This window comes from Syngnathus leptorhynchus, chromosome 15 (genome assembly GCF_054491065.1).
Source record: "Syngnathus leptorhynchus isolate UIUO chromosome 15, UIUO_Slep, whole genome shotgun sequence".
Lineage (NCBI taxonomy): Eukaryota > Metazoa > Chordata > Actinopteri > Syngnathiformes > Syngnathidae > Syngnathus > Syngnathus leptorhynchus.
In genome coordinates this window covers 9,415,673-9,434,364 of record NC_141209.1, presented here as the reverse complement: position 1 = coordinate 9,434,364, position 18,692 = coordinate 9,415,673, and the positions used below count along the sequence as shown (strand labels likewise).

Here is an 18,692-nt window from a genome sequence, read left to right as displayed (position 1 = left end):
ACTTCAACGTGGTATTTGAGAGCCCCCAAGAAAATCACATTAAACTTCAAACCAAGAGACAATCTCGGATAAGAGTAAATAAATTGTTTTTTTTAATGTTTTGTTATATTGTCTTGTCACCGTGGGATAGTGGGTAACGCAAATTCGATCTCTTTGTGTGTCTTGGCATGTGAAGTGATTGACAATAAAGCTGACTTTGACTTTGATAAGACATTGTGGAAATACACTGCTCCAAAATATTAAAGGAACAGTTTTTTATCAGGGTATGGCATGAATTCAATCACTTTCAGCTGCATTGGTGTTGATGAAATTAACAATAGGCGCACTTTAGGGGCAACAACGAGATGGTGCCCAAAACAGGACTGGTTTTGCAGGTGGAGGCCATTTCAAGTTTCTCCCTTTTGATCTTTTTTAACTGTTTTTCCACAAGTGTTGGCTTTAGCTCGAGTCATTTTCACAACTGGGAGCATGAGGCGATTTCTTAACCCTCCTAAAGTTGCGCAGATTGTTCAACTCCTCCAGGATGGCACATCCACGCGTGCTGTTGCAAGAAGATTTGATGTGTCTCCAGAGCATGGAGGAGATTCCAGGAGACAGGCAGTTACTCTCGGAGAGCTGGACAGGGCCATAGACGGTCCTCATCCTATCAGCAGGACTGATATCTGCTGCTTTGTGCAAGGAGGAACAGGTTGAGCACTGCCCGAGCCCTACAGAATGACCTCCAGCAGGCTACTGGTGTGAATGTATCTGCCCAAACAGTCAGAAACAGACTTCACGATGGTGGCCTCAGGGCACGACCTCTTGTAGTGTGCCCTGTGCTCACTGCTCAGCACCGTGGCACTCAATTGGCATTTGCCATAGAACACCATAATTGGCAAGTCAGCCACTGGCGCCCTGTGCTTTTCACAGATGCGCAGGTTTACCCTGAGCACTTGTGATAGACGTGAAAGGGTCTGGAGAAGCCAAGAAGAGCGCTATGCTGCCTGCAACATCATTCAGCATGACTGGTTCGGTGGTGGGTCAGTCAGTGATGGTCTGGGGAGGCATTTCCATGGAGGAACGAACAGACCTCCACAGGCTAGAGAACGGCAGTCTGACTGCCATTAGGTAGCGGGATGAAATCCTTGCACCCATGGTCATCATTGCACTACTGGTGCAGTAGGTCCTGGGTTCCCCCTGACCCACGACAATGCTCGGCCTCATGTGGCAAGAGTATGCAGACAGCATCTGGAGGATGAAGGAATTGACACAATTGAATGGCCTTCACGATCACCTGATCTAAACCCGATCGAACACATCCGGGACATAATGTTGCGGTCCATCAGACGCCGCCAGGTTGCTCCTCAGACTTTACAGGAGCTCACTGATGCCCTCAGACAGATCTGGGAGGACATCCCACAAGACACCATCCGTCGTCTCATTAGGAGCATGCCGCGACGTTGTCAACCATGCATACAAGCATATGGGGTCCACACATGATATTGAAAAGAAATTTGAGTTGCAGAAATTGAATTTAGGCAAAATGGACGAGCCTGCCACATCATTTTTGCACTTTGATTTTTGGGGTGTCTATATAGTGAGCCCTCTGTAGGCTGAACACTTTTATTTCCATCAAAAGATGTGGCATCCTTTTGTTCCTGAGACATGAAAATGTCCATATCAATATAGATATCCAACATTTCTTTTTTCACCATTTAAATCTGATGTTTTCAAAGTGTTTCTTTAATTTTTCTGAGCAGTGTAGATTGCTTATTGGGTTGTTGTTTTGACATAACGAGTAAACTGCTGTTTTGTTCCCGTCACATAAACCCCACATAAAAAGACAAGTACTATATCGTCAATCACATCAAAACCTGGACACTTTGCTCTCAAAACATGTCAAATCTTCTGGTTCGTTGGATGTATTAAGCTTTAAAAGTAATCTATACTGACGTTTGTTTCTTAACGTCGCTGGACACCCGGCGTTCAAATTTCCGAGGAGTTTACGAAAGCAGCACATCACCGCCCACTAATGTTGCTACCTGATGTGTGTTCTCATTTGCCACCCGTACTGCCAAATTAACGACATTGAAAGCACGTCTTTGGTCTACGCCAGTGCTTCTCAAATAGTGGGGCGCGCCCCCTGGCGCGTGTGACACCAGGGAATATGCTTTTCTTTTGGCTGTACTAGATTCAAGGGTAATTAGACATCCACTGCAGTAGGTGGGAATGGCGGTATCACTGGAACAGTGTGCGTCAGGAGTAGTCGCTCTAGTATCGAGCGCATAGAACAAAAGCACACACAGCACAGAGCTGGCGATAAAAAGTGCAGTGGGACATCATGGAAAAATATTGAATAGGGTTGAAAAGAACGTCGGAGAGAGACACGAAAGCTAAGACAAGGAAATATGACTAAGCGTACGTAGCGCTCCACTTCAGTATGACTACGATGGGAGACGAGTTAAGACTGGTGTGTTTACTGTGCCTTACTTACAGTGTTGGCAGTGGACAGTATGAAGCCAAATAAATTAAGGCGGCGCTTATAAAGTAATTGCACCCCAATCACGCTGATAAGGTGGCTGAGAATATTGTCAGTTGTCATTTTCACATGTCCTGAGTGTTGTTAGTCACCTATAAGTTGAACAGAGACTGATGTAACGAAGTCAAATTCCTTGTTTGGCACGCTCAAACATGGCGAATAAATTCTTCTTGAATCTTGAATAAGATGCTTGAGGTTTTTCAGTGAAAACGGGCTGAATGTTGCCAACAATCATCCCACTTTGTGAATGCTACTTCAGTCAATCAGCAATAGCAATAGCTCAGTGGAAAAAAAAAAAAAAAAAGACCATTGCAGAAGAGCTGATACTACCTGCAGCCGTGGAATGCTGCCTCATTTTGATTAAACAGCACAAATTGTTTGATTCATTTTTGTTTTGTAGGTTAAAATGTTTTATATATTGTGCTCCTGATTAGTTTGAATTGAATATTATTCATTGCTGTTATTTAATATTATGTATATTATTATTTAATTGTATTTTTTTCAGCATAAAATAATGGTCAAGAATGTTTATAGTTTGAATAATTATAATTTATTTTAAGGAAAAGTGATGCACTTTGAATCTGTTCTGTTAGAGAATAAAAAAAACTGTTAAAGTTATTCTTTATTCTAAGTTGATCTTTATATTTTTTGTTTTTCTTTAATGTTAATAACATGGGGGGGGGCGCGAAATGTTTTCTTCTCCCGGGGGAGGGGGGGAGGGCATCACATAAAATAACTGAGAAGCACTGGTCTACGCCAAGAGTTTTCCAAATGTACAGCTGATATTTTTTGGAGGGATACAAATATTTGAAGAAAAAAAACTATTTGATATTTTGTTGTATGAGTCACGAAATTCTGTTAATCGAGTTTAATGAGTCACTATTAATAAGATATTTACGTTTTTTTCTTTTAATCAAACAAATAAGGCTTTTTTTCTTACCTTGATTAGTTTCGATGTTTGGTGACACTTCCGGTACGTAACCGGAATTATCCATCTGAACTGATGATCAAGAGTTTTTAAAGCTTTCAAAGACAGCAGAAAATGGCAAAACTAGTCCAAGTATATATAAAAAAAAGCCTAATTTGTCTGATGACGAAAAATAACAATTCAAAACAAGATTACATTATTTGACAATGTACCATATTTTCCGGACTATAAGGCGCACCTAAAAACCTAAAATTTTCTCAAAAGCCGACAGTGCGCCTTATAGTCCGGTGCGCCTTATATCAAAGTCAAGTCAAAGTCAGCTTTATTGTCAATTTCTTCACGTTAAGACACACAAATAGACCGAAATTACGTTTCCCACCGTCCCACTAGATATGGATCAATTTATGAATTTGTTGATCCATACTGGTTGTACACAGTGCTCTGCCAAAATTTTCAGTACGTTTTAGTACAACTAGTAAATTACAAGGTCGCATCGCTTACCAGCATTATGGCAACCATGGTTAGGGGGCGTCACTGAATAGCTATTGTACCCGTGAGGCTATTTCATGTCAAAATAGGCTGCTCTGTTAATGTTTCGAGTAAATTTACGGATCGATACGGAAGGGAAACATAGGTAAGCAGTACCAAGGTGTTAGATCGAACTTTAGTCAGTTCCGATCATTTTTTTAAGCCCTCGTTTGAGAAACGCGATTGTTTACACTTTGCTGAGACTCATGGGAGTCCGCAAGCTGAGGTTCATGGGAGTTTGCGGGTGGCCAATGCTATAGTGATAGCTGCTATACGCACGAGGCTATTTCATGTCAAAATAGGCTGCTCTGTTAATGTTTCAAGTACATTTACGGATCGATACGGAAGGGAAACTTACGTAAGCAGTGCCAAGGAGTTAGATCGAACTTTAGTCAGTTCTGATCATTTTATAGGATAGTTTGAGAAACGCGATTGTTTACAGAGGGCTCGTTGGTTATTGGCTAGTGGATGCATATCGCAACCCTAGTCAACCACAGTTTGTTGCAGTATAGCTTTTGTTTTATGCGCCTTATAATCCGGTGCGCCTTATATATAGACAACGTTTTAAAATGGGCCCTTCATTGAAGGTGCGCCTCATAATCCGGTGCGCCTTTTGGTCCGGGAATACGGTAACTAAAAAAAAAAAAAGAGGGAAAAAAAGCTTATCACAACGTACATTCATACAATCAATTATTTAATATTTTTTTGGGCATTTTTACAGTACAAGTTATTAACATGCATTACTTATTCCCCCCAAAACACACGTCAAAAAACGCTACCAATTAATCACTTCCTAAAATCAAAAAAATAACTCAATAGCAAAGATTTTTTATAGTATTTACATTTTTTTCTTGTCATTCAGCTCTAAAACCTCCATTTTAAGTCTATTGAAGCAATAATGAAAATAAAAAAAAGCAATTTAAGTGCTCTAAAAGCACCAAAAAGCCTCAAGCGTAATATCAAGTAAACTTAGAACAAAAAAAGTAAAAACACTTTAGGTTTTCTTTACGTGGCTAGCTCAAACCCATGATTCCAGCAGAAATTAATATAGCAAAAAGCCATGACAACACCATCAATCAAGTCGATAACCAACAGAAATAAAAGAATAAATTATGTCAACAAGGGACTTTTTAAAGCATGTGGGTGGCATAAAACGTACTTGAATTAAAAGTGTTGACTTGATTGTTACAATTAAAATTTCATTTCCTTTTAATCTTATGGATTGAAAATAAACGTACATTTAAAACGGGGCGGAACGGATTAAGGCACAGGAGGGCAGCCACCTTGGCAGTTTAGAGATCAAGTGATGATCGATCGAGTTTGGCAAAAGTGAGGGCTCAAAATGCACGGAATGCATCTGCTGTTGTCAACACGACGGTGTCTCTGAAGTAAAATGCCGCAAACAACGCGTCAGGTTAACACTCGGCATCTTCATTCCTTTCTCGCTTTGGGCTCGTTCACCTTCTTCTGGGCTCCTCCGTCTTTATGGTGCGTCTGTGGCGCTTTGGAGGACGCCTGCACCGATTTTGAGGTAGAGTTGGAGGGATGACGGCGACGCCGGCCTTCGTCCCCCGCCGATGACGAATGGCATCTCCTCCGACCTCCTTCCTCTCCCATGGGGGGCTGCCGGCACGCACGTTTGTTTATCACTCTTACATCTTATCAGACACTCATTTGACACAGAGAGAAGCAATTTGGCCTTCCGGGACCTCACTGCTACCCACAATGACATTCCAGGACCAGGCTTGGCTGTCAAATACAATATTTTCCCCCCTTGGTCTTGTGAGACCTGAGTGGTATCCTGTGGGGTCTTCGAGATCGGACTGAGGTCTTCAAGGAGCTAAGAATGACTAATTGCTTTCCAGTGTAGCCATCAAGGACCTAACCGGTTTTCAGTATGACCTCCAAGCCGGTCCTAGACAGTTTTTAATGAGGTCTTCAACGGTCTGACTCGTTTCCAATAAAATCTTTGAGTGGTGTGCAGTATAGCCTACAAGGTCCGACTTAAAAGTGTGACTGTCACTCACCACCACCCTGAAGTCTTCCAGGTTCTTGAACTGGGAGAGGTGTTCTTGAAGCTTTGGGTCGATAGTCTGATTCTTTATCTTGGAGTACTTCAAGAAGGCCCAGAACTTTTCCAATCCGTACAGCTGACCTGCAGGAGAAAGCCAGTCATTGAAACTAAGAAACGAAAAGACGAACGAACAAACAAACAAGCAAGCAAAACTTGAAGGTGACTGATCGTTACCTCTTTCGAAGTCCCTCAGAGTTTCTTCCTGGAAGTCCTTGAACAGGTCCAAGCGGAACCTCTTCTCCAGGCCATAGCTGTAGTAACGGAAGAGGCATTCCAAGCCGTACCTGCGAGGCGTCCGTCGTTTATTTGGAGCGCGTCATCTAATTGAGCGGAGGCCAATATTTGAGACCATGGTCGTCACCTGTAGTTGTCCTTGGCGTCCTCAAGCGCGTACTGTTTGAACTCCTCATACATCTTCCTGTTGAAGTTGTCCCTCAGGAAGAAGGACCAGAACCGGAACAGGGTGTTCATCTCTTGGGACTGGCCAACGCCCAGTCGCTTACGCTCTGAGCACAAGCAAGCAGAGGAATGCAACGTCAGCGACACGCAAAACCCACAGCGCTTGCTTGCTTGCGGCTCTGTTGTCGCTACCGTTCAGGCATCGCCGTCTGTACTTGTGGTAGCCCTGCTGCGTGAAGCCGTTGTCCCGCAATAGCTCGTGCGACGGATGCCAGAACTTGGGCAGCGATTGCGGTGTGCACCCGTAGCTGCCCGTGGACGGGGCCCCTTCCGAGGGCGACGCGTTGGAGCTGCTGTGGGAAGGAGGACCAGAGAGCAAGTGCCTGTCAGCACAATTCAAAATGGACGCCAGGGCCAGGCAAACCAAACAAAAAGGGGAGAGAGTGGGACGCCCCCACCGATGCGAGGCCAACCTGATGGAGGCAGATCGCGGGCGATGCTCGCGCGAGTCCATAACCCAGCCGATATGCGCCTCCTGCGGCGGGTTGGAACTGTGCCGGGTCTTCTTCTTCCTGGGCATCTGAAAACACGTGCCGAAATGTTCAGGACTACTTCTGATGGCGTTAGTTCGCCGTGGAACTCACCTGTCCATCCACGGCGCCACTCTCCTTCATCACCGGGTAAAAGCGAGGCGCCTTGGTCGGGTCCTGGCGCCCGGGGGTGCGCGGCGTTCTCGGGGTATGAGCTTGGTGGGCGCCGGGTGACTCCGGGACCGTTTTGGGCAAGGAGCGAGCCATTTCCGTCTCGCCGGGCCCTGAAAAGGCACAAGGTTGAGCGTGGGCTCGACTTGGGCCAGCGCAAGTGGCGACAAAGCTTACTGGCTGCGGGCGAGGCCGGCACTTCCTGATCGGGGTCCGCAGTCACTTTGGGTGTGAGCGTGTCAAACTCATCCTGGCTGATGACGCTCAGCTTCTTGAAGTTCTCCACTTCCTGCTGAAGACAGGAGGGGAAGACCTTCCAATTTTTTTTCTCTACTGGTTGTAAAAAGGCCGATAAGAAAGTTGGAACACGGCGGCTGTGCGTGAGACACCAAACAGATGCGATGCAAGGGACTTTGGACGTTATACAGCAGTGGACGAAGTGACCTTGATGTAGGCGAGTGTGCGCGTTCAGGCGTAACATTTCCCACGTGTTGAACACTTAAAAAACTTGTTTTAAAAAAACAAGACAAGGGCAAAAGGGAACAAGTGAGGAATTTAGAACCTAAAAAAATTGACTGAGGAACAGTTAAAAAAATAGCCAACAGAGGTTGAATTGGGCTTGTACGGTTTCAATCAAAAGCCCTTTCGGAAGTCTTCCTTGTTTTATATTCACCAAGGAAAACGTCTTGTTTTTTCTGGTGCAAGATCGCAGTGCACGCTCCACATGACATGATCGGTCTCGGTTTGAGTTGAATATTTAATAATTTCACTCTGAACGCTGTGTCAGGATTATGAAAGATGAGGTCGGGCCTCATGGTGCACCCTAGCGAAGGCGTACGTTGCTAGCTAAGATGCTACCTTGGTGCAGTCGGCCTGGTCGGCTCCCTTCCACAGGTCCTGCTCGTAGTAGTAAAGGCCGTCATTGATGGCCTTGACCAGGTCGGCGGTAAGCTTGGCGCGCGACTCGTGGTTGCCGGTGCGGTCGCCGCTGGGGTGCTTTCGCAGGTACGGCGGCGTCTGCGTGACAATCAAAATCTTGTCCACGTCCCGGTCATCCAGCTCGTAGTCCGAGTCGTCGTCTTCCGACCAGTCTGTGAATTGGTTCTTGCGCGGTGCCATCTGCTCCATCTCTTCGTCGAACATAAAGTCCAGCTCCTCCTGCTCGGCCTCCGGGGCGGCTCGCTGCTGCTGCGGAGGGGACGGAGCCTCACCACGTTCCTTCAACGCAGCATCGATAACGTTAGCCAATTGAGCACGACACTTCGATTTGACATTGCAGTCGATCATGGTACCTTTGCTTTGCCAGAGGCGTGGCGGTGACGTTTCTCCACTTGGATCCAGGCGTCGGCAGGGGCGTCGCTAGAGGGCGCCGCTTCCTGGCTGACAGGTTGGGGCTCATCTGCAGGGTCTTGAGACGCAGTCGGTTCAGTGGCAGCCTCTTTCGCGGTCAATGAAACTGCAAAGGCAATATTTGAAGGCTGATGATGATTGGCACTGATGAAACGACACCGTCGTCATCTGTTTTTGTCAGCCTATTCAAACGCATTGCTTTGATGGGGGCTACTTCCTGAAATCTGGTCAAGATCTCATCCAGAAAATATTCAACGGTGTAAATGTCACTGGCCTTAACATTTAAGCATGGGGAAAATTGAAAACAGGACAAAAGGTGAAAGATGAGCCTAGCAAGTAAAGAAGAGCAGAGGTGGAACGAAGCTGATTGCTGACCAGCGTTGGCGACGCTCTGCCGTGGAACAAACTCAGGACAGTGAACGAGCTGCGAGAAGTCGGTGCGGGGTGAGCCCACGACGGGCGGTGCGGGGATGGGCCAGCGCTCGGGCTCCGCTTTGCATCGGATCCGGTCGTCCACCACCTCCACCTCCTTGCTGCTTTTCAGGGCCTGGGCCAAAAACACAAGATGCATTAGCTCGCCGCTGGGTTGCCGCCGGCCGGGCCAGTACTCTTACCTCTATGATGAGGCCCACATCGGTGGTGAGCGCTTGCACACGGTGGAAGCTGGCGATGAGCGAGACGGGCAAGAAGCCCTGCGTGTCCATCTTCCTTCTTAAGAAGAAGTCTCGCTCCAAGTTGTGCAAGCTGAAGTAGTACTCGCTGCAACGCACACATCAGGATGATGCCGCCGCCGCCAATCCAAAGACAACAAAACACAACTGTGATATAGAAATCGTGACATGCGGTTACATTTTTTCATTGAGGAACTCACATTTGTCGTTTAATGTACTCCTTGAGAAGCTTCTCGTCCACCGTATACATCTGTACTTTGTTCCCGTAGTAGTAAACCATCCCCCCGCCGCTGAACTCCGAGGCGGTGCCGTCCATTCCCTCACGGTAGCCCTGCGAGTACTCAAAGCGACCTGGAAGGAGGCGGAGAAAGTGTTCATGGGGCTGGCCCTCAGCCGGGGGTGGTCATTGTCATGTCTACATACCTCTGCCACGACCCCTGCCGCGTCCGCGTCCTTTGCCTCGGCCTCGGACGCCCCCGCGGGAGCCACCGTCGCTCTCTGCCAAGTCGCGCGTCTCCCTCCTCCAAGCTGGCAAGCAGAGCGAGCATGCGTTTGCAGGCGTGCGTGCGTGCGTGACGGCTTGTCGCCATATTTATGCCGTCGTTTGTAACTGGGTCTCTTACTCCTGCCGGTGTCCTGCGCCCGGTTGTTGTTGTTGTTACTGCTCTGCAACGCGTGGCTGGGTGACGTCGGATCGGGTGAGGTGCTGCCAGGCTCCACGTCAGAGTGTGCGGGACCACTGCCAGGTGTCCCGCTGCCGCCATCGGGCATCCCGCTGCCGTCGAGCGTACCAGCGGGGCCGCCGCCGCCGCGCATCCCGGCGGGGCCGCCGTCACTGCTACCTTCCCGAGTGGCGTCCTCCAGCGGCAGAGAGACCCACTTGCGTTTGTTACCTATCGACACACACAGACACAGCTGACACAAACGCACGGCTGCCATCTTGGAGCGACATTGACGCGGCGACTGCATTTTATGAGCGCTTGACTAGTTTGGGATTCTTTGACTTAATCGCGGTCTTGTTTAACTTTTGGGTTATGACATGTTTTGACTTTATGCTCATTCAAATTGGCCGGTGAGTGCATGGCGCAGTTTATAAATGTCGGCCTCACCTCCTCTTTTCTTGGGGCTGGCCGTCTTGACGTCCTGTCCCGGCTTGGCGTCTCCGTCAACAGCTGGAGGCTCCGCCCGAGGTTGCATCTCGCGGTTCTCTTTGCTCTCGCCTCCCCTGCCGTCGTGGCTGCTCTCGGACTTGCGGTCAGGTCGCTCCCGCTTCTTGTCCTTGTCCCGGCGGGAAGACGGCGGCTTCTTGTTGGCGGTGCTGCCACTGCCGCTGTTGTTGTTCACCACATTTTGTTGCCGCTGGATGCATGCAAAAAACTATCATGAGAAAATTCACTCTGGATATTCGGACATCCTTCCTCCCTTACATTCCCAGAAGGGAAATTCAAAAGTACACATTTCCATGAGATATGTCCCAAATCCAATATTTTGCACCCAATTCGGTTCTACTTCATGAAGGACAAAAAATGTCTTAATTTATTTTTTTCTGATACATTATTTGGATCTTTGGGTGTTTTTTTATTTTATTTTATATTTTTATTATTTTGAAGAAAAGCAAATTGTCAGATGTCTTCCGGAAATAAGTTACCCTTTCTTGATGCCTGGGAAATTCAAGTATCCAATTCATAGTCCACTTTGTGCCTTTTTTAAATTTAAAAAACATACAATATCTGAACTTTTTTTTTTTTTTTTTTTTTTTTTTAATGGCGGTCTTACCTCTTTGGCCAGTTCACCGGGCGTCGGCCAGTTTGTGATGTCGCCAAAGTCTCCCGACTGGGAGGAGAAAAAAAAAAGGCAGAATCAGGTCAACAGTTGCTGCGTTGACACAACATTCACTTTGGACTCACAAAGTTTGGACAAGCGAGGTCGGGCGAAGGCTTTGGCTGAGCTAACACGCCCGCTCACCCACGTGCGAGTCCAACACGTTGCTTCACTGCCAATCGCGATTTTGAATAGGGCCAATGGCCACCAAAACGAACGTCAAGGAGCAGCATGCAACCGGCACGAGAGCTGGCAACATCTCAGCGCAATATTTGCCTCACTATATTTGAACTGTCCTTTTTCAGTTCTCAGAGCTTTTTAGGTTTCACGGACAGCGTAAAACAATTCTCGCGCTTTCAGGTCAAAAGCTGCTCGCTGTCGTCGTCTATTTGAGAGCTGCTCTGAGGATGTTGATTTCCATTTTGCAGTGGAAAAACAAGTCGACAAAGCAAACACAAATGAGTTTGGGTTCATTAAAAATGTCTTTTTTTTTTTTTTGAAAGAAAAAAATCACTCTGCACGTTTGTGCTGGCAAGCGGTTAGCAGCAGATGTAGCTTATGCCAGCCCAAATTCCCCAAACTTCTTTTCCAGCGTGAAGGCGGGCAGCGGAAGGTCAAATCGCAGCTCGAGGGACACGCTTTTTATCCCATTCTTGCAACATAACACTTTTACCAACGTGTGTGTGTGGGGGGGGGGGTGAAGCCAAATAAGGTTTGGCATTCCTTCCGTGTGGAAATTCGGAAAAAATTCTGAAAAAGTTCTGATCCTTACCTTGCTGGATTTTCGGGTTCTGGGTTTGCTGGCACGGACGACCTTCAGAGTGTTTTGCTGATCTGCAGACAAACAAGAGGTTAGCAACTCAGGTCCATTTTGGAGTCAAACTACAACAACAAAAGCCGCTTGCCATGTGTGTGCACCATGTCCAAGCACAAAACGTGTGCCAGCCGCCTGAGTCAGGGCCTTCGCTGCAAGTGCAAGACCTGGGAGGAGTGCCCCCCCCTATCGCCTGCCAGAGGACGGCCAACGAGATAAGAGGCCAAAGGGCCGGCCAGGCAGCCACAAGAAGCCTGGGCTGTAAAATGATGCCGCCGTCACCGCGGCGGTCAAATATAGCGAAGCTAACCTTACAAACACTTACATGACTCTTTTTCAAACACATTGCCAGTGCCCGGCGGCACTTTTGGGGGGCAAATGGGCCTGAAAGGTGGCCCAAAACTTGAAAAAGCAAAATAGTTTTCTTGCAGCTTTCTCTAAAGAAAAAATGCTGAGACTTGACTTGAGTCGTGGTTGAAAACAGTCTGCCGATGACAGCGACACAATTTTTCCCCCCCAATCAGTTCAAACAGTGCATGACACATGCGCTTTATGACATAATTGGAAGCCGCTTTGTTACACCAAACAAAATCACAATTCTTGATGTCAAAGTCACATTGTGACTTTTTGGCAAAGTCATGTGTGCTTTGCGACACAAAAGCCACCACGGTGGAGGAATTGGAGAAAAGGATATTTCCTACGACCTAAAAGCCAAATAAGGACTTTGATCTCGTGACCGATTTTGACCACCCCAATTTGTGGAGTTCTTTTAAATGTGCAGTTCAGCACTTAGCTTGACTTTGTACAAAGGTTAGCCCTGAAGAATGTTTCAATTGGATGCCACCGCCATGTTCATTGCTTGTATCTGCCTGAGTTCGCTATTGAAATGACTCAAATGTTGAGACTACATTTTGGTTCGTAGCGCCATGATCCCACGTGTAGCACCAATTGTTCATTTGTTCTACACTTTAATTTCAAAGTACAGAACAAAAGACATTCTTTTATTTTGGAGTGGGGACGTTGGTCAGCGCCTCACAATTCAATTTCTGCCATTTGATTCTGGTTGCGATTTATTAACCGATTCAGAAGGTCGAATGGAATTGTGAGGGGAGTGCTGTGATGCATCCATTGAATGGAATCTTTACCCATGGTTGTTGCCTTCTAAAACTTTTGACTGGGAGCACAGCGGAACACCTCACTAAACCTTTGCACATCTTGTCATAAACGCCAAGTCACTATAAGGGACAATGGGGAACGATTTCAAACTGCCTTTTGCGGCTCCCCTGGTTGACACTGGCATCCCTCCCAGGGAGGGGGAGGGGGCGATGGCGGAGGGACGGGTGGGGCTACATGCTAACAGCTACAGAAGTAGCAGTTGTCAGCAATCAACACGTGGTGCTCGCGGGGGGGGGGCAAAAGGGTGGATGCAGGGGTCCTCTCAAATGTTGACATGCTCGCATTAAAATTTGGCCATTTGAGAATAATAATCCCTCATGGCCCAGCGGGATTATTCAAGATATCAAAGTCCAAGCACGCATACGAGACACGTGCAAAAGTCCTACTCGACAATCGCTCGCCAGCAATCAGCTCACCTCTGTCTTGCGAGGCTGACGAGTGGACGCTGTGGAGCGGCACCCTGCCCGTTGTCCTGCGGGTCCACGCGTTGACTTTAGGCGGCGGAGCCTCGACGACTTTCTTAGCCGACGCGTCGTCGTCGAGGCTCGGCTCGTCGTCGCCTTGCTCCACTCGTCGCTCCTCCGCGCCTACCTCGGCGGCCCGCTCAGCCTCCGAGGGCTTGTTGTTGTGGGGGTTCGGCTTCTCCTGCTCGGCTCCGCTAGAGCTCGCCGCCGCGGGCGGTAGTGCTGTCAAACTGGAGTCCAAGTGACCGCTTTCCAGCTCGCTTGACATGATCCTGCTCGTTTCGCAAAAGCCGCCGCGCTTAAATCCAGGGTGAACTTTTGGTCCTTGGGTTCCTATCCCAGAGAAAAGCGGACAAAAATCTCGTTGGGTGTCCACATCCACAAGTCGAGGTAAACAACTTTTTCAAGGGGGGTGGGGGGTGTCTTGGATCTCGCTAGCCAGCTAGCCCGAGTGCCTCCAGGCCGAGTCGCTCCCGTTAGCCACCTAGCTCAATCGATGCTAACCTTTAGCCGCCGAGCCCGAGTGGGTTTGAGCCAGCTAGCAGGCTAGTGAGCTAGCCTCACCACGCACACGTCCGTCCGCTAGCCCGGGAGGAAAAGTGTCGTTGAGCCCCGCGAGTGCCGAGTTTTACGTCAGTCGGGCGTTTACCTCCGAGTGGCGCGGCGACGCGTTGTCGCTCGAGCTGCCTTGGACTTGGCGTAACTTTTGAAAGGCTTAAAAGTATGACGCGGTCCCGAGCGAGCGTGTCAAGTCCACGCTACCAAGCAGGCAGCTCGGAGCTACTGGCTACTCCCACTAGTGCCACCGCCGACTGCTACTCTCAGACTGTACACGGTGTAACTGCGGCGCTCGCGTCAACGTGCCACTGCGCTGTAAACAGTCACTCTGCTGTCCCCAATAGGCAGCAAGCGGCAATGCAACGCAACGTCTGTTTTTATTGTTTTTTGTTCGCTCGCTCAAAACTATCCAACGCCCCCAAAACAGTTATTTTGAAAAACAGGAAAAAATAATTATATATATCTATATATCTATATATCTATATATCTATATCTATCTATCTATCTATCTATCTATCTATCTATCTATCTATCTATCTATCTATCTATCTATCTATCTATCTATATATATATATATATATATATATATATAAATTATTTATTATTAAAATGATATGCTTTAGAAGATACATATCTTCTAAAATGCTAGATGAATAACTAGCATAGCATTCAAGCCTTATATGGCTTGGTCCGGCAACACCGATGCGTCGAGGCATGTGTCGAGCTCATAGAAACCCCGTGTTGTTGCGCATATCGCTTTAAAAGTCACGTGAGCGAACAAGCAGCAGTTTAGTCTGTCAAGGAACCGCGCCAAAGGTCTTTTAATGGAAGCGCATTGTCAACGGGATGAATCTGCTAAAACAATATCAGTCAGATACAGGAACAATCAAAACACCCACGGACACTGCACTCCAGTCTCATCTGTGCTGTGTGAGTGGGTGTTTTCAACGGTGGGAGAAATTGTGTCAAAAAAGCGCAACAGGCTCAATTTCAAAACAGTGAAAAAACGTTTTAAATAAAAATCTGTAAAAAAAAACATCCCAGTGCACAGGCATCCCCTTTCACAACACGTTCACATACATTTTCATGTTATGATACATGTTCACATTATTGATTGACTGTAACGATCCATCCATTTGCTGAACCGCTTTGTCCCCACGGGGGTCGCGGGCGTGATGGAGCCTATCCCAGCCGTCATCGGCAGTAGGCGGAGGACACCCTCAACCGGTTGCCAGCCAATCGCAGTGCACACAGAGACGAACAATCATCTGCACTCGCACTCATACCTAGAGACAATTTAGAGTCTTCAATTGGCCTAGCAAGCATGTTTTTGGGATGTGGGAGGAAACCGGAGTGCCCGGATAAAACCCACGCGGACTCGGGGAGTACATGCAAGCTCCACACAGGGAGGGCCGGAGGTGGAATCGAACTCGCACCCGCCTAACTGTGAGGCGGACGTGCTACCCAGTGCTGCACCGAGCCGCCTGTAACTGACTGTAACTAAAAAATAAAATATATTTTCAATTTAAATGAATATGTGAAAGAATACAATATAAAATATAATTACTTAAATTAATGTATATACAGTACTAGGTCATCAAATCAGTGTCAGTCGAGCCTGTCAACTAGGTTGCCTGTAGTATTTTTAAGGTCCAGCGGGTGTCAGCAGTCAGCGACACTGTGTCGAAACGATACACGACGCCTCCTCATGGACCAATCACAAATTAGCATACTAATTAGCCCTTGTTGTCTCCTAAGCCCCTAACCCTGGCTCTTTACCATTTTCCTCTTCGGTTGGTCTTCTTAAAAACATATTTGTGAGCTTTGCACACTTGGCAGCATCATCCTGTAAAGCCTTTCTTTTCCGTATCCGAGCTTTTTCAGCCCCACCTGGCTTTTTTCTGAGGAGACCACAGATGGGAGGGTCCTACTTCCAGGATGACCAGGCTGCAATGGATGCAGAGAAGACACATAGTGCAAACAGTGTAGACAATCCAAAAAGGTGTGGAGAGCAGGATGTTATAGCACAGCAGTGACTCTGAGACTCTAAGAGTGGTGTGAGTTCATCAGAGCAACAGCCTGGGGGAAGAAGCTGTCTCTGTGTCTGCTGGTTTTGGCGTACAGAGCTCTATAACGCCGTCCGGAGGGGAGTAGTTCAAACAGACTGTAACTTGGGTGAGAAGGGTCTGTAGAGATGTTGCTTGCGAGTTTCCTGGTGCTGGACAGGTACAAGTCTTCGATAGATGGGAGGTTGATTCCAATGATCTTTTCTGCAGTCCTGATTGTCCGTTGCAGTCTGTGCTTGTCTTGTTTGGAGCCCGATCCAAACCAGACAGTGATGGAGGTGCAGAGGACAGACTGGATGATGGCAGTGTAGAAGGTCTTCAGCAGCTCCCGCGGCAGGTTGAACTTCTTGAGCAGTCTCAGGAAGTACAGCCTCTGCTGGGCCTTCTTCCGGACAGAGTCTATGTGGCCGGTCCATTTCAGGTCCCGTGAGATTGTGGTACCCAGGAACTTGAACGTGTCTGAGGAGAGTATGGTATTACTGTGGATAGTGAGGGGTGAAAGTGGTGAAGGATCTCGCCTGAAATCCACTGTCATCTCCACGGTCTTCAGCGGGTTCAGCTCCAGGTGATTTTGGCTGCACCAGTGGACCAGCCGCTCCACCTCCTGTATGTAAAGGTATCTCCCAATTTTAGACACGGGGAAGAGAACTGCGATGCGAAAGGGGTGTTGCAGGGCCTAATATGGTGAAATTGAAAATGAATTGAACTAAAAACACGAATAAAACTTAATTAACTTTTAGCCTATAAAATGATGGCCCTCACCGGCCACACATTGGAGAGGCCCTCCAGGAAAAGTCCCAACTCTCCCGATTCGCCAGCACGCCATTGGGTGGGCGTCCCCCTTTTGCCAGGTGCGCGGCTGTCAATCATTTCTTGTCACGTGCTTCTTTCCCTAGCTGTAAACAAATGGACGTGGCGACGCTCGGCGGACAAAAGATGCAAAATGTGATTCGGCGGCGCCGAGGGGACTCGCGAAGATGCCGGCACACAAGAGACGATTTAATGTCCGTTTCGCACCGGTGAATACTTTCTCTTAAAACTTGCATTTAACATTTTTGAAAGGGTGGGAGACGAGAAGGGTAGCTCGCCTGTTTTTGAACCGTAGAATTAGCTTGGCGATTTGATGCCTTCGAGGACTGTCGGAAACACTAAATATTTTCCACAATTTCAAGTTTGATTTCAAGTTTGTTTCGAACGTGTGTGCGTGTGCGTGCATGTGTCAGGCTCGCATCAAAAAGATTATGCAGAAGAACACAGAAGTAGGAAGGATTGCCATGGCAGTACCGTTGATCATTTGTATCCTTTTTACTATTTCAAAACGATTTTTGTAACACCGTGCATTATATTTGCTTGTTTTAACGTCCTGATATTTGCATTTGAACGGCTGTAGGACGAAAACACGATGGATCTGTCAAACCTAACATTTTGGGAAAATATGTCGAGAAAATCACGAGAGCTCAGTTCAACCACAGCTATGAATGTTTTATTTTATTTTATACAATTTTAAAATTGTGTGTACGTTACACACAATAAGTTGCATTGTTTGGCAGCTCACGTCAAATGTGACTGAGGTTGAATTGATAATGTGGTTGGTTAAAAACACTGGCTACTTTTATTATCCTAGGTGAAAGGGTGCAACAAAAACCAATACTGGAAAATTTTTTGATGGCAAAGATTAGTGCATCGAGGTCCCAGTGAATGACTAATAAACTGAAAAACGTGACATGTCGACGCCCTGAACTGGAGGCCAGCTCGCCTTCTTGAGATGTCCCTCAAGTTTCTTCTCACCAAAACCTATTTGATCACCAAAGCAAACCTCAGCAGCGTCATGTCCCTCGTGCACGTGTGAGTGCGCATCTTGTCCCAGGTAACTTTGGCAACCGGGAGCATTTCAAATGTGAGCATTTGTAGAAAGCAGTGCATAGAGTCGGAGAAACTCTTCCACTTCCTGAAGGACATGACGGTAAGATTCTCATTCCCGAGCGCATCGAAGGGCCTGAGTGTATGGCCATCGTACATGTGAGGAATTTCGGGAATGCCGTTCTCACGACTGTTGCTTCACTTGAAAACGGAGGGCTAACCGGTGTTGTTTGCAAGCCCAAACAACCCGCGTGTGCGTGCAGAAAAGTGTGAAAGCAGAAGTCACGCCGCGGCAAAGCCTGGACTCGCTTAGCAACGACTCCATCTCCAGTGTAAATAAGCTACCAAGTGAAATTGCCTTCATGTTTCTCATTTTATTTTTTTGAGGGCACTACCAAGCCTAAAGCATGTCTTCAAACGAAACGCCAGACTTCAAATCTTTTGTTGCTACGTTAAAGCTGAAAACGTTAATTTGAGGTGCAACAGTGCCACCGTGAAGCTGCAGTTTTTATTATGCCATTCAAGGGAATTTCTTTTAATTTTTTTTCCCTTCTTTTGCAGGAGACGGAGCTCTTCATCTGCTTGTGAGCGTCCTGCTTCCTTTTTGCTTCTTTTGGACAAGAAACAAAGACTCGTGCATATATTAAGAGCGGGAAAACATAGCTTTTGATGGGGTGAAAAAGTAGCAAATATTATGTTTGGCAAGCGTTTTTGTTAACTATTTTCTTTTTTGTACATTTGCAAGTGTTGCTGAGGTCGATTGT

The 18,692-nt window shown here is 47.2% G+C and overlaps 2 protein-coding genes across 4 annotated transcripts; one reads left to right on the top strand and one right to left on the bottom strand.

Moving 5' to 3' along the window:
* Positions 1-4,647: 4,647 nt before the first annotated feature.
* On the bottom strand, positions 4,648-14,342 carry larp1b (La ribonucleoprotein 1B). 3 transcript variants are annotated; one of them, XM_085932148.1, is made up of 20 exons: positions 13,397-14,342; positions 11,763-11,824; positions 10,946-11,002; positions 10,279-10,528; positions 9,793-10,062; positions 9,593-9,697; positions 9,370-9,520; positions 9,113-9,257; positions 8,874-9,045; positions 8,441-8,604; positions 8,007-8,366; positions 7,326-7,440; positions 7,092-7,261; positions 6,921-7,027; positions 6,640-6,800; positions 6,410-6,554; positions 6,223-6,332; positions 6,002-6,129; positions 5,436-5,597; positions 4,648-5,357 (listed from the first exon to the last, which is right to left on the bottom strand). In XM_085932148.1, exons 1-20 carry the CDS (start codon positions 13,710-13,712, stop codon positions 5,274-5,276), a joined length of 3,234 nt encoding a protein of 1,077 aa, XP_085788274.1. In that variant the 5' UTR covers positions 13,713-14,342; the 3' UTR covers positions 4,648-5,273. The 3 variants fall into 3 exon arrangements, with proteins under 3 accessions (XP_085788274.1, XP_085788275.1, XP_085788276.1); XM_085932149.1 differs by having other exon boundaries at positions 7,326-7,437; XM_085932150.1 differs by having other exon boundaries at positions 4,648-5,597; positions 13,397-14,341.
* A 2,512-nt stretch (positions 14,343-16,854) lies between these two features.
* On the top strand, positions 16,855-18,483 carry LOC147045597 (dr1-associated corepressor). The gene is made up of 5 exons (XM_085931824.1): positions 16,855-17,087; positions 17,292-17,364; positions 17,820-17,913; positions 17,980-18,087; positions 18,143-18,483. The coding sequence occupies exons 1-5, from the start codon at positions 17,046-17,048 to the stop codon at positions 18,312-18,314; spliced, it is 489 nt and encodes a 162-aa protein (XP_085787950.1). The 5' UTR covers positions 16,855-17,045; the 3' UTR covers positions 18,315-18,483.
* Positions 18,484-18,692: the final 209 nt, after the last annotated feature.

What these genes read in the sequence shown, in the direction of transcription:
- larp1b (XM_085932148.1), bottom strand. Translation starts at nt 13,712, where the DNA reads ATGTCAAGCGAGCTGGAAAGCGGTCACTTGGACTCCAGTTTGACAGCA. An exon ending in ACCAGGCCGACTGCACCAAG is followed by an intron (nt 7,441 to 8,006) that starts GTAGCATCTTAG and finishes TCCTGTCTTCAG; the next exon opens with CAGGAAGTGGAGAACTTCAA. An exon ending in ACGGAGGAGCCCAGAAGAAG is followed by an intron (nt 5,358 to 5,435) that starts GTGAACGAGCCC and finishes ATTTTACTTCAG; the next exon opens with AGACACCGTCGTGTTGACAA.
- LOC147045597 (XM_085931824.1), top strand. Translation starts at nt 17,046, where the DNA reads ATGCCGGCACACAAGAGACGATTTAATGTCCGTTTCGCACCG. An exon ending in GGCAGTACCGTTGATCATTT is followed by an intron (nt 17,365 to 17,819) that starts GTATCCTTTTTA and finishes ACTGGAGGCCAG; the next exon opens with CTCGCCTTCTTGAGATGTCC. An exon ending in AGTGTATGGCCATCGTACAT is followed by an intron (nt 18,088 to 18,142) that starts GTGAGGAATTTC and finishes TTGAAAACGGAG; the next exon opens with GGCTAACCGGTGTTGTTTGC.